The sequence below is a fragment of the Drosophila virilis genome, chromosome 4 (genome assembly GCF_030788295.1).
Source record: "Drosophila virilis strain 15010-1051.87 chromosome 4, Dvir_AGI_RSII-ME, whole genome shotgun sequence".
NCBI lineage: Eukaryota > Metazoa > Arthropoda > Insecta > Diptera > Drosophilidae > Drosophila > Drosophila virilis.
This window is the reverse complement of record NC_091546.1, coordinates 14,646,290-14,660,255: the sequence shown is the minus strand read 5'-3', so window position 1 is coordinate 14,660,255 and position 13,966 is coordinate 14,646,290. Positions and strand designations below refer to the sequence as shown.

General features: G+C 45.3%; 5 protein-coding genes and 1 long non-coding RNA gene across 7 annotated transcripts; 3 read left to right on the top strand and 3 right to left on the bottom strand.

The window, feature by feature from the left end:
- Positions 1-17: 17 nt before the first annotated feature.
- LOC6628502 (uncharacterized) lies at positions 18-1,391 on the bottom strand. Its single transcript, XM_002051801.4, has one exon. It carries the CDS (start codon positions 1,246-1,248, stop codon positions 802-804), a length of 447 nt encoding a protein of 148 aa, XP_002051837.1. The 5' UTR covers positions 1,249-1,391; the 3' UTR covers positions 18-801.
- Positions 1,392-1,970: 579 nt separating this feature from the next.
- Positions 1,971-5,124, bottom strand: AIF (Apoptosis inducing factor). 2 transcript variants are annotated; one of them, XM_002051802.4, is made up of 7 exons: positions 4,778-5,124; positions 4,403-4,635; positions 4,032-4,304; positions 3,863-3,974; positions 3,546-3,795; positions 2,676-3,490; positions 1,971-2,607 (listed from the first exon to the last, which is right to left on the bottom strand). In XM_002051802.4, the coding sequence occupies exons 1-7, from the start codon at positions 4,887-4,889 to the stop codon at positions 2,207-2,209; spliced, it is 2,196 nt and encodes a 731-aa protein (XP_002051838.1). In that variant the 5' UTR covers positions 4,890-5,124; the 3' UTR covers positions 1,971-2,206. The 2 variants fall into 2 exon arrangements, with proteins under 2 accessions (XP_002051838.1, XP_015027965.1); XM_015172479.3 differs by having other exon boundaries at positions 4,598-4,635.
- A 76-nt stretch (positions 5,125-5,200) lies between these two features.
- On the top strand, positions 5,201-6,013 carry LOC138911185 (uncharacterized). The gene is made up of 2 exons (XR_011416571.1): positions 5,201-5,335; positions 5,405-6,013. It is a non-coding gene; the product is annotated as an uncharacterized lncRNA (long non-coding RNA).
- Positions 5,352-9,571, bottom strand: Tbcd (tubulin folding cofactor D). The gene is made up of 4 exons (XM_002051803.4): positions 8,506-9,571; positions 7,302-8,444; positions 6,032-6,906; positions 5,352-5,972 (listed from the first exon to the last, which is right to left on the bottom strand). The coding sequence occupies exons 1-4, from the start codon at positions 9,461-9,463 to the stop codon at positions 5,367-5,369; spliced, it is 3,582 nt and encodes a 1,193-aa protein (XP_002051839.1). The 5' UTR covers positions 9,464-9,571; the 3' UTR covers positions 5,352-5,366.
- Positions 9,572-9,658: 87 nt separating this feature from the next.
- Positions 9,659-11,231, top strand: LOC6628505 (uncharacterized). The gene is made up of 2 exons (XM_002051804.4): positions 9,659-10,108; positions 10,176-11,231. Exons 1-2 carry the CDS (start codon positions 9,970-9,972, stop codon positions 11,066-11,068), a joined length of 1,032 nt encoding a protein of 343 aa, XP_002051840.1. The 5' UTR covers positions 9,659-9,969; the 3' UTR covers positions 11,069-11,231.
- A 198-nt stretch (positions 11,232-11,429) lies between these two features.
- Fnta (farnesyl transferase alpha) lies at positions 11,430-12,885 on the top strand. Its single transcript, XM_002051805.4, has 3 exons — positions 11,430-11,812; positions 11,871-12,231; positions 12,294-12,885. The coding sequence occupies exons 1-3, from the start codon at positions 11,674-11,676 to the stop codon at positions 12,787-12,789; spliced, it is 996 nt and encodes a 331-aa protein (XP_002051841.1). The 5' UTR covers positions 11,430-11,673; the 3' UTR covers positions 12,790-12,885.
- The last annotated feature ends 1,081 nt before the right edge of the window (positions 12,886-13,966 follow it).

The window sequence follows — 13,966 nt, the reverse complement described above, 5'->3', positions numbered from 1 at the left end:
TTAATTAAATAAGAGCATTTGAAATTGTTAATTATAATTAATATATATACACACACGGAGAGAAATTCAAACGCCATTAATTTTCATTTCAAAACAAATTAATTGTGATAACTGATGAAAAACGAAAGAGAATGAATGGAACAGCGTTTTCTTTGATTGTTTATGCTTTTCATTTCAACATTTTGGCCAGGCAATTAAAACATATATATTTTATAATAATACATTGGCTTCCACACACAACATTTTTACGTACTTGTAGTTAGTTTTTAATTGTTAGTGCATAAGCAAAAGGTGTTCAAAAAAACAATTTCTTTTTTATAAACATTGATCTTAACTTTTTTTTGTACATTTTCAAGGCACTTTATTAATTAACACACACACACACACACACTTACACACACATTTAGCATTATAATTATCATACAAATTCTACATACAAGCTGTAATTATTAATTATTAACTAGCCGCATATTTAAGTACACACATATACATATATATATATACTATAATTAATATATAATTTTTGTTTGTTTTCTTTCGTGTAATGCCTAAGTTTAAACACCGCCAATAGCTAATAATTAGCACTTTAGTGTCGCCACAATACCTGTTCTTCCAATTGAAAAATACCTTATCTTTCGATATGATATGTATAAAAAAAAATATATATAAAAATAATATTCTACAAAATATTATTATAAAAAAAAAAAATAAATGAAACAAATTTATATATGCAATAAATAAATGAAATCAAAAACTGATGAAAGCGAAAGCACAGCTCCTAGGGAGCCTCTTTGGTGTTAGTTAGATCAGCTCCTGGTTGTCCAGGAATTCGCGTATCATGTTGCGGCACGACTTGAGCAGCGCCTTGTTGCATGCCGCCGCTGGCACCGCCTTTAGCTTGGCCTTGGTCACGTTGCCGCCGTGCTGGGTGCTGGGTGTCGCCTTGGCCGGCGTCAGGGAGCGTCGCAGCAAATGCGGCGGTATGCGACGTTTCTTAAGCGGCTGCGACGAGGCATCCACAACGGCACGCACTTGCTCCTTGGGCGTGCTCTTCTCCGTTTCGGCTGCCGGTGGCGGCGGCGGCGTGGTCTGTGCCACAGTGCAACCTGTGCCGCCCACCGCACTTATATCGTACTGATAGCGCAGCATGAGGAGCGCAGCGGCCGCCTCCAGCTCCAGGGCGCCATAGGTGTTGGTATAGGACAACTCGTCGGCTTCGAACTTCAGCTTCATCAGGTGGCTCTTCATCTTGCTGTGTGTCTTGTTCAACTGTTGACCCACAAAGTTGTGCGTGCTTGTTTTATAGAAGCTCGTGGGCTTTACCTGCAGCGGAGCGCAGCTGCAGCGGCGTCTGGACTACCTACCAATTGGCGCTAATCCTGACCCGCTAATAAGCGGTCACCTGGGTTAATCCGCGACAGCTGCTGCAGCGGCAAAATATATATTGTGCTTCTTATTACACTGGCAGCAGGCAAAAAGTACGAGACATTTATGGCACAGGTAAAAAAGTACTTCAAAATTCGATGCAACTAAAGGTAACTATTTTAAATGTATCATAAAATAATATTTCTTAAAATAAGCCTCACATTTACTTTAGCCTCACTTGCGGATGCACTCAGACAACATTTGGTTAATTCCAATTACATTTGTCTTTTTTTTTTAATGTTTGCTTATTCCAAAATAACAATTTGATTTGATTATTTGATTTATACTTTTTATCAGTGTGCCAATTAAATGTTTGATCAACAATTTGTGCACCTGGTTTAAAATGGACCGTGGATTACATTGGCCTCAGAAGACTCTTGGTACAATTAATGTTTTATGTACTATGTACTATTGAACAGTTATTAATTAAAATAATAGTAATCATTTCTCTTAACAAAACAAAAACTTTGTTCTTTAAAGCAATCTTGTTCGACTGGATTTGGTTTTAAGTTAGTCGTAAGGCCAATAGATCAACGCATGTTAAATCAATTGGTCGTGACTAAAAACTATTTATTCCAAAAAAATAAAATTAACACTAAATTTATGTTGCATTGTGCCTTTCTGTGTCTGTGCTGGTTACATATACACATGTTCTAATATATATATACATGCATTAAACTGAAGTCTTGGAGCGTTGGGCGTCTGGATGATTGCTTCAGTGTCCACTTAAACTTACATACATTGCTTGTAAATTGAATAGTCCCAAGTTCCTAAAGCCCCACTACGCGTGTATCTCGAACAGTTTGGCAACTTCATTGAGATCCTCATAGTCTTTGTTCTCATTGATTATCGTTCGTGCCAGTCCAATGCGATTGAATAGATTCCACAATAATATGCCAACAATTTTATCGTTTTTCAGATAGAAAATGACGCCCTTGCCATAATTGGGTGCCTCGTTCGGATCGCATACAAGGTCCGGACCGTCGGTCATTTTCTTGTATACATTTTTGCTACTCGCATCGGAGCGTACGTCTATATGACTATCCGCACGCTTTTCCGATTGAGAGGGTAACGCAAACACGCCCACCGTGGGCAGGGAAGAGTCCACCAGGCCAATACCTTCGTAACCAATTTCGGGACCCAAATCAGACCAGAACATGCTCTGATGCTGATATGGTTTTTCTACAGAATAAGTTCAATAAATACATTAACAAATTACTCAAGTATCGGGAACATATTTGCTAACTTACTCGCTCCGGTCATGTTCTCGCCGGCCAGCCGTCCGGAGACGACAGAATGATCATGGTGCTCCACACGCCTGCGGCCCAGCAGCGGATCATAGAAACAGGAAGCATCGCCGGCCACAAAAAGATTGCGACGTGCCTCAAGCTCTGCATTAACTACAAAGCCGCCGAGACTGCGATCCACCTCCAGCTTGGAGGGACCAGCCATGGCCGTATTTGGTGTGCAGCCCACACAGACGACGACAATGTCGGTGAGCAGCGACATGCCATTGTTCAGCTCCAGTTTTAGTTGGGATTCATCCCGTGTGGCGGTCCTTATGCTGGCATCCGGTATCACGCATACGCCCTGCGCCTCCATTTTTCGTGTAGTCCAATCGCTCAAATAATTGGGCAACACCTTAGACATATTGCCCTTCTCCTGGAACACCTGATACACCTTGCCGCCCCCATGCTGCTTGGAGTAGTGGGCCAGCGAGCAGGCCAGTTCACTGCCAACGAAACCATTACCCACAATGGTTATGGAGCGCTTCTGAAGCGCATAGCGGCGCAGACGATCAAAGTCATCGGGCGTGCGATAGACCATTACCTTCTCCTGTACACTGGGTGGCGCATCGCGGAACATGGGCAGATTTTTGGGCGCACAACCCGTTGCAATTAGGCATGCATCGTAGCCGATCTGATAGCCGTCGTTCAATGTTACAATGCGTTTCTGTGCATCAACTTTCTTAACGGCGAAACCTTGAGCGACGGCTATGCCGCCGTTTACGCTGTCTTGAAGCTTCTCGGGATCGACAAAGAACTCCTCCGGCTCAAAGTACAAGCTGTCAATAGAGTCAATAAGGAACCGATTGGCTGAGCAACAGGGGCTGCACTCACCTGCGCTCGGTGCCCGTCCATTGCTTGAAGCGATAGTCTTTGATGGGATCTTCATTGGGATTGGGCGTATACCAGAGCTCCTTGGAGAGCGGCGGTCGCATGTATGGCTTGCGATATTCGTTGCTGATCATAAGTACTTTGGCGCGTGCATCGTTCGATTTGATGGCACGGAATGCTGAAAAGGCAGCGGTGCCGCCACCAATGATCAAATATGGAACATGCTGTGGAATTTTATCCGAACTACGAGGCGCTAAACGCAAATGAAAGATTATTAATATTGGACATTCAGCTATGCATGTGGTTGGCCTTAAGCATACTCGATATTAATCCAGATATTTTGGCACGCTTCAGCGCTTCCTCAGGACTGTCGGCAGTTTCATCGTCGCCAGCGCCACTTCTCTTGCCGCGACGCGACATTAGCCAGGCAATCTAAAATAAGTTAAAAGCAGTTACAATTTGTGGGGAAACTAATATATATGTGCATACCAGGCCACCTGCCAGCAGGGCGGCCAACGCGCCAAGAAAGCATTTGATTTTCAACTGCTTTAATCTTTCCTCGTTGGATTTTTTATTGTCATCGTCGCCACCATCGCCGCTGCCGCCGCTCATGCTGGTCTCACGACGCAGCCGATGGAATTCGGCGCAGGGATCGCTCTCCAGTTCATCGCTCTTATCGACCTTCAGTGCGGGCGGCTTCTCGCACTGCGACGACTTCAGCACATCCTGGGCAGTGGAATTGGGTCTGGTGTCGGCATAGCCCTGCAAGGCGGGAGTAAAAACAAAATAAGATTTAAGATATAAAGACGAACACAAAGTCAATTAAATGAATTGAATGCATTGGATGAATGGGATGCTACCACTCGAAATTGTGGGTCTTGCAATGCGGTGAAGCTGATTTGGGGGCCTTGCAAATTGGACACGGTCGTGGTCTGAGCAACCTCATCGACATCGGGCACAAATTCCACGGTTTTGGCCACTTTCATGCAGGCGTTGTGATTCGGATATTTATTGGCTTGTAATTTAGTGCGTGCCTCGAGCGTACGTTTTTTTACCATTTGATATAAACTGTTGTGTGCCGGCCGGTTGGTGCCTGCAAAACCCAGAACAAAAAAAAAAAAACAAATCAATTGAAATATCCATGCCGGTTACAAAGCGAACATAACCTCATCCATATGGATGCATGCCCCTTCCCCCACCCACCGACCATGAGCCGCTGTCCTCCATCCACTTACCGTTGACCACCTGGGGAAGTCGCTGTGCCGGGGGTATGATTCGTCTGTTGGCTAATATATGCGCCTGTCGACAGAATTTGTGACACAAACATCTCACACTCCAAATGCTCATAATACCGATTCGTTTAGTGTGTCAGGCAACAACAACAAGATTTTTAAATCTATTGGTTTTTCTTGTGTAACAATATAGTATAAACGTGTATGTATTTATTATTGTTTAGTAAGTTAAAAAAAAACCTCGTGTTTTTTGTCGGTATATGAATTATATCTCAGTGAGAATATGACTTGAGTATTAGCACATATATATTTTAAATGCGAAATTAGTAAGACTTTCAATTTTACATCACACACATTCACAATAAACTACAAACTGGCCACTGTTTTCTGGTGTTTACTAACACTGTCACAGTTAGTTCACGTAACTCTACAGCCAGGGTTGCCGTAAGTTATGTTTCATTTCACATTTCAAATTCGAATTCAAATTTAAATTTCAAGCAAATTTCGTTTTTGTTTTATTTTGTGCTTGGCAATAATAAGTTATATATTTTTTGTGAAACAGTTAAGTCAAAGTACATTTGTTAGACTTCATCTATTTATCTGCCACAATTTCTTGCTTGTTAACAGCAGCTGCTGCACCGCTAACGGGTGGCTTAATGCCCATCAGATTGCAGAGCTCATTGCGCAGTGGACGTACTTCGACCAGGGGCAGGGTCCAGTCCGTTTCCGATAGCAAGGTTAGGATTTCATCCATATTCTCTTCGGGTATTTCGGTTACATCGCCGTGCAGCGCCAAGGCTTCATATAGTTTGGTTGCCGCCGTCTTGCGCACATGGACATGCTGCAGGCCCAGGAATACTGACATTTTTGAGAGCACACGCTTGCTGAGCCTGGGCACCTGGATCAGCTGACAAAAGGTGCTAATGCTGGTTGCTGTCTTATACAGCTTCTTATAGCCCCTAACCTCCAGATTGAGCAGCCGATAAATGTCCTCAGCAAACGGATTGGATTCATCATGCAGAACCGCCTCAATGCTGCCCGAGCCGATAAGTATTTCCAAGAAACTGAGCATTGGATACGTGACGCGTTCGTTCAGGAGGTGCCCCTCAAAGAGCTGCACTATCTCCGCGCACAAACGCGGCACCATATCCACATTGGAACGCAAAAACTGGAAAAGGGCAGACGAAGCATATTTGATCTGAAATATATAATGTTATTAAATCTCAGCTTTAAAGTAAATATCCTCGTATACTATACCAGAGATTCGGTGAGCTGTCCAATGCTGGCCGTCAGACCCAGCAAGACGCGCTTGGAGTAGTCAGGCAGAGCCAGCAGCTCACAAAAGAGGGGGAATGTATGATCGGCAAATAGCCAGAGAACGGACTTATCATCACTAGGGAATATCTCGAGTAGACGCCCGTGGGCGCGTATATGTGGTATGGCCGGCTGGGCGTGTATCAGCTTGCAGCAGAGACGTCCGGCCAGGCCGCGTGTACGATCGATTTTCTCCACCGCCTGCTGCATGAAACCAACCACAATCTGGTGCACCTGCTGTGGCGTCAACATATCCCTGGGACACTGTGTGGCCAGTTCGTAGAGCGCCTGCATGGCCGCTTCGCGCACCCAGGCGCCAATGTCGCCGCGATTGTCCAGCGTGTACTCATCCATCGCCTGTAGCAGGCACTCAACTACTTTATTAAAGTGCTGGCGATCTGCAAAGGAATCCTGGATGGCGGCATCGTAACCAACGGTGTGCACCACTTTGCTGAGCGCCCGAACGCTTTGCGTGCGCGCCTCGCTCCATCTATAGGTCTGCACATTCTCGTGATCATCGTAGGCCCCCTGCGGTGCCAGCGCATGCTTCACCAGATTATCCAGGACGGCGTTCAGATGCTGGCGCAACATCAAGGCAGGCAGCACGCCCAATGCAGCCAAATAACCCATGCGCATGTGCTCCTCCAGATCGTTATCGGCGCCTTTCAGATACGCCGTGATAATTCTTTCGTTTTCAGCGTGCCGCGACTCCAGGCAGTAGTAGGCGCTCGATAGCTCCGCAAAGGCCTCCACAGCTGCGTCGCGTATGCTACTGGACTTGGTGACCAGGCCAATGTCGATGACCTGCTGCCAGCTGGCTGTGAAGAGTATAATATATTATAAATAGGTTACTTTTGCATTCAACCCTAGATTTCCTACTCGCTCTACCAAGACGGCTTTCCCGAGATCCTAGATCGGCGGATTTTGCGAAGTGTGAATGAAAGATCTTTAAAAATGAGTTCGGTCTGAACTGATGGTAAACAGAAAAACTTTGATGCAACTACATTCGATCGGATAGTTATTTAAAATAAAGCCTAATACACTTCCCACCAATTTTCCGCAAATGCGAGTGGAATTGTGCTAAAGTCCAGTGAAAATCTGGCTCTGAGCTCCTACGTTTCGGGCAGTGCCTCAGTCAGACAGACGGAACACCCAGCTATATATACATAAAGACAAGAATTAAATTTCGTAACATGCTTGGCTAGACACTGACCTAGGCACTCGGTATTGACAGGCAGCTTGGCAACGCTGCAGTTGCGTATGAAGCTGGCGGTGCAGAACTTCATGAGTTCGCCGCTCATGCCGCGATAGAAGTTGCGCTCCAGGAATGTTTTCACCAGCTCGTTGAGCTCGGCAATGCGCTGATTGGACAGATAGACGGTATTCGAATCCGGCGCCGTTTCCAGCTGACGCAGCGCCAGGGTTATCTCGCCCATGGCCAAAACACAGCCATGACGAGCGTTCACATCAATCGTTTCGGTCTTGGCCAAGAGCTGGGGCATAACCACAGCGGCCATGTACTCTGGCGCACGATAGGTGAGCTTGTGCAGCGCCTTGGCGGTAAGTTCACGTATAGCCGAGTCCCAGTGGCCCACCTTGCGCTGCACGAGATGATCAATTAGCGGCTGGCGATATTCCTCAAACTGGGCGATAAAATCGCTGATGGACAAATAGGAATTGTGGCGTATGCCCACGGAGTAAAAGTCCGTGGTCGTAGAGATCTCAATGCCGTAGGGAAAGTTGCCCAGGCGGCCGACGCTCTCCTGGAAAGCGGCAGAGGCAGCTCGACGACAGTTAATCTCGCGGTCAAACACGGCAACGGTGAGCAGGCCCGAGGAGATCAGCTGCACAAAGGGCTTCAGATCGTCCGGGTTGTAGGCGCGTGCAAAGGCCCAGCACATGTAGCAGGCGGAATCACGTATGTGCTGGCCCACGGACATGTAGCCCTTCATCTCGTCGTAGAAGAGCGCCTGCATTAGCAGTGGCACCAGCTCGTGCAGGCGATAGGGCAAGAGCAGGCCACGCTTGGCCAGCTCTGCAATGGCCAGACAGCCGCCATGCCAGGCCTCATGCGGCTCCAGTGGATTGAGTATGTCAATGACTGAACCGATCACCTCATCGGCCAGTTCCTTGGGCAAGCGATTGGTTACACGGCCCAGACCTTTGGCTGCGCTCCAGCGTATATCGTTGCCTCCGCTGCGCAGGGCTTGCAGCAGCTCCTCAATTACCTCCTCGATGGAATCGGGCACAATTATCTCCTCGCCAGCGGCGTCCTCTTCGGTCTCCACATTGCCCGTCACTGAATCCCCTGCAGCGCTCGACTGATGGCCCAAATTGGTGGCCAGCGAGCGTGTGCCTGTGCATGGAGTAAAAAATGGTGATTAAAATGGAAATTTGTCTGGCGAGGATATGGTTACCGCGCTTGTAACGCCAGCTGGCAATGCGCGGCTTCAGATGCACCAGGCCCAGTCGCTGCACAATCTTTACATAGTACTTGTATTTGAGAAAATCATTGACATCCTTGTACTGACAGCCGACAATCCATTGGAGCAGCTTGTCGGCATATGGCAGCAGATCCTCGCGCTTGCCATGCTTCAGTATGGCCGCAACGGCAGCCAGCTGACCGAACTTAACCTGCAGTGTGTCCGCCTGATGCTGCTCAATGATCCAGTCGAGAAAGCGCTCCAAATACAAGTCCTTGATGTCGGTGCGCACAAAGAACTTGGCCGCCAGAAAGGCGGCCATGTTGCTGCAGGTATCATTCGTGGAGGCGTACAGCTTGCACAGCTCAAATATGCGCTCCATTTTGGGCATGGCTGTGACAACAGTCTGTGGTGGGCTGGCGTGATTGCTCAGCACACAGTTGTTGGCGGGTGCCGGAGCTGCTTGCTCATAGGCATCCAGGCGGGCCATGTGAAAGGGATTCAACACCAGTATGGACATCCAGAGCAAGAGCATGTAGCGCGTCTCCCAGTTGCTGAACTCCTTGGGATCCTGCTGACCCAGCAGCTGGAGCACAAACTCCAAGTCGCTCAGCTCGTGCGGCATAAACTTGACGAGCACCTTGTAGGTGCGCACCTTGCTAATGATATACAAATACTTGAAGGCGGCATCGCGTTCGCCGGCCGGCAAATTCGCTTGGCGTATTTTGCCCAGCAGGCGCGTCAACAGCAGCTCCAGATGTGGATCCAGCAGATGCGGCTGCTCCTGGTAGCGGGACAACAGCTCCGTATACTGCTCAAACTCACGCTCAAAGGCGCCGTCCTGTATGGGCTTCATGCTGTCGATCAGCGCGAGCACCTGGTCCAGTTCGGCAAAGTGCTCCAGCGTATTTGCCGGCAGATCATCATCCTTGACATCCTCGCTTTGTTGCATTGTTCTCGTTTAGTTATTAAAAAAATGTTATTTCAAACAGCCGGACTACGACACACAGCTAAAACTTAAAGTTTCGTTCTTTTCAAGTCTGTTTCTGTTTCGTTTCTGCCGTTTCCCGAACATATGATTCACAGTGTATCGAGAATGGAACGGCAGCTGCTTGACCAGGGTTGGCAACCGGCGTTTTTATACTTTAAAAAAGTCGCGGCAGTGCGAGTTCGGAACGTGTTTGTTTCTGTAAACAGATCGCGATTTGTGTGATTTATTATTATTTTGATTTTTGTGTACACTTGTCGAAACTTTATGAATTAGAGCCAAACAAGTGGGTAGTTTTTGGCTGTGGACAAAGCGCTTGTCGCGGCAACGCGTTTTCGTTCAGCTGCATTTCGTGTATTGGCAGCCCTGACGCACTCGCATTTTTGTTTACACGCCATACAATTTTTTGTTGCCTTTATGCGCACGGATCCGCTGTCCCAGGCGCAGACGAGCTAAATCCAACATTTAAAATGAAATTGGATAACTTTCGGCTGATCGTCGAGGTTGGCCAACGTCGCGCTCTATGGGACTCGACCATGCAACTGAGCATACGCAAAGATGTTGGCGCCTTACAATGGCAGGAAGTGGCGAACATAATGCAGATGGACGGTGAGCCTGATAGAAGTGCTAAATTAATTAGCCAGCTAAGTTGTTAATCTATAAATAAATTTTGCAGTGGCCGTGTGCAAGAAGCGCTTCAAAGGACTGCGCGACAGCTATCGCTCCGAGATACGCAAGATCCAGCAGAAGCGCAGCGAACACTCGAATTGGCCCTACTTTCGAGCTCTGGAATTTCTGCGCAACATATTCGATCCGGACAAGCTGGTGCCTTTCTCGCCGGTGCCCTTTGACATCGACATTGACGGCGTAGATTATGAGCAAAATAGGCTGGACGACTTTATCATTGATGTGGACAACGATGACTCGTTTGATTTTGAAATTATGGGTGATATTTTCAAGCGCGACTCAGTCGAGGCACAGGCTCATGATTCCGGCTCGGATATGTCCGTGATCAATAGACAGCACTTCGATATGTCCGCATCGAACATGTCATCAAATGCCAGATCGGACATCGAACAACATGGCTCATCATCGCCCCGATTGTTATCACCTCTGCTTCCCAAACCGCCGGCGGCAAAGCGTACGCGACGCCGCAAGACATCGTCGTCAACAGATGGACCATATCTGAATGGTCATGCGACAAACGTGATAAAATCGACGCCAGTGCCTCCATTGGAAACAGCTGCCAAAGATGATCCCGACTATAACTTCCTGATTAGCTTGCTGCCGCACGTGAAAACGCTGTCGAGTATGAATAATATGAAATTTCGTACGGAGGTCAGTCGAATGTTAATGGAAATGAATCAGCAGGATATGCAGCCGGGACAGCGTGGCAGAGACCATGCGACAGCCTTGCCAAAACTAATCCCAGCACCGGCCTCCAACTATGATCACGAGCACGACTCAACTAAATATAGTATGAGCGGCACACTGAATGGCAGCGCATTTCTGGCACACAGTTCCATGATAGAGTGTGATGTTAAGATAGAGAACGAACCCCTGTTTTAGGGATTTATACATGAATTTAGCTGTATATAAGTACATACATACAAACATAGATGTTAAACACAACAAATTGGCTATATCCAAAATTAATTTACGGTTTATATGTTCAAATAACATACGTTTGACAAATTCCCCACTCATTGTAAACGCAAACTTTACAAATACATTCATAATTGCTGTAATTATTTCAAATATAAATTTGAACCTAGTTTCCCACTATACTCTAATTCAATGGTTTTTGGATTAAAGAGTTTTCTCAGTCATCCCATCAATGTATGCATAGAGATTTAGTTGTATGTGGTTTACAAATATAAGAGTATGTCATGCATAACTTGTGTCATTTTCTTACTGCCTCTTGTTTCGGCCTTACGGTTAATGGGATATGCTCTAAAGGTATTTCCCATAGCTTAAATTTATCGCAAGTGTTGCCATTCGCAGTGAATGGCAAATTGACGCGCACTACGGTGAATGGTTAATGAGTCAGCTGTTGAATTTTCAAAGGCCGTGTGTCTCTATGAGAGAGAACATTTTGACAAAAAAAAAAAAATTATCTGGATTTTGCCAGCATTTAACTGTGTTCCGCCCAATTGTGCAGTTGCAAGCGCATAATGGGAGATAGTTCTGATGAGGAATATCTGCACACCGAATGGGTGCCATATAGCGAGCGCAAGGAGTGGGCAGATGTGACGCCGCTGCCGCAGGACGATGGGCCCAATCCTGTTGTGTCCATAGCGTATAGGCCCAAATGTAAGGATATAAAACTCATAGAAAGGTGCTCAACATTAAAGTGTCTCACATATTTCAGTTCGTGAGGTATTTGACTACATGCGCGCCATTATTGCCAAGGGCGAAAAGTCTCAGCGTGCCTTGGAGCTGACCACCGAAGCGTTGCGCCTGAATCCCGCCAATTATACGGTGTGGCAGTACAGAAGGGACATATTGCGCGAACTGAAGGCTGACTTACAGGATGAACTGGATTATTTGGAGGAGGTAATTGGACAGAATGCGAAGAACTATCAGGTGTGGCATCACAGACGCGTCATTGTCGAAATGATGAACTGTCCCAAATGGGAGCTGGAATTGACACAAAATGCGCTGGACAACGATGGCAATGCCAAGAACTATCACGCCTGGCAGCATCGCCAATGGGCCATACGCACATTCAAGTATGTCAACTATGATAAAATGCTTTGCAGTACTCTTTAAATATTGTATTCTCATTCGATAGCCTCTATGACGACGAGCTGGACTTTGTCGATCGTTTGATTTGCGAGGATCCGCGCAACAACTCTGCATGGAATCAGCGATTTTTTGTGGTTAAGCATTTAGGTTTCACCCCGGAGGTAATCAAACGGGAGCTCGCGTACGCTATGAATCGCATACGTGTTATTAAGAACAATGAAAGCCCGTGGAACTATTTGGTGGGAGTGCTGCGGCAAACCGAGTCTGGACAGCTTAATAGCCATCCCGAGGTGGTGGAGTTCAGCAAGGGATTGTATAATGCGGGCAATCGTTCACCATATTTGCTAGCATTTCTCATCGACCTGTACCAGGAGCAGGCGCTGCAACAAAACGACAACGAAAGTGCCGAAAAGGTCTACGCCATGTGCAATGACATGGCCAGCAAACATGATGTTATACGTCGTAAATACTGGCAGTATGTGGCGACGCACTTGAAGAGCCAGCTAAGCAAGTCCTCGAACCCGAAGCAGCAGCAGCAATAGAGAAGAGTTGTTCCTAGTTTTGGACTATGTACACGTGCCCAGCAGACATTCTTGATACAGAAATACATACTACATTTAGACTATACAAACCATAAATCTAGTTAACTTATTTAAATTAACACAGGGCCACAACTGGCGCAATTGTGTGTGTTTGTACACGTACATTTCATTAACAATCAGCCAACAAGTTTGAGCGCAACTCTGACTCGTTATCTAAACGCATTTCTTATCTGTGCATACACTGACAAAAGTTTTGTTGACCTTTCTGCTGTCTCAATATTGGTATTTATTTAAATTTGCTTGTTTTAGTTTTTGTTTTGTTTTGGTTTTTTTTTTTTTTTTTTTAATTTGAGTACATACATTATAGCAGTTGTAATATATAACGTTGTCGTTTTTTTTTCTTTTTTTGTTTGTTTTTAATTTGATTTTCTTGCGTATATTTTGAGTTTTCAGAATGGAAATTGATTTTCAATAGGCAAAGGCAACTGGCATTTAACAATGGGGTTTCCATACGAGTGCAATCGAATTATTATTGCCATTCTTTTACCCATGCATAAGTTAAGTACTTAAAATAAAGCAGAAGACATCTTTGGCGTGTTTTGGTTTTCTTTAGTTTGGATCAAAAATATTGTTTTTCTTAATATTTCTCATGTAGGAGCAAAAATCATTGAGAGTACTCATTTGCGCATAGATTTTAATAAAATTTCGTAATAATAAAATATATGTATATATATGTATCTTTTGTTGGTTTTTTTTCTGCTTGATTGGGTATATATAAATTTGAAAAAGCCTATAAGTCCAAACGCAGGAAGTACAATAACATACTCTCAAAATCAAAGCAATATTTCGCTTGGGCCATCGCAAATCTATGTTGAAAATTAGTTTTGAGACTAAAATAAATAAATATATATATATATAGAGCTTAGATAAAGGGAAAGCCTATGCGCATGGCCCTTGCCATAAAACATTTAGTACCAAAACCGATTTCTACCTGTTCTGAGTTTGCGTGGAGCCAGAGAGAAGTATTTATGTTTGTTCTAGTTGTTTTCTGTTTGTGTTAGATTTTTTCCTTTCTTTTTTTTTTTAACAATTTGATATATAGAGTTAATATATATATATACTTTTTTGTTTTAATATAATAGTTTATAATAAATTTATACGCTCCTGTTGTACGCAC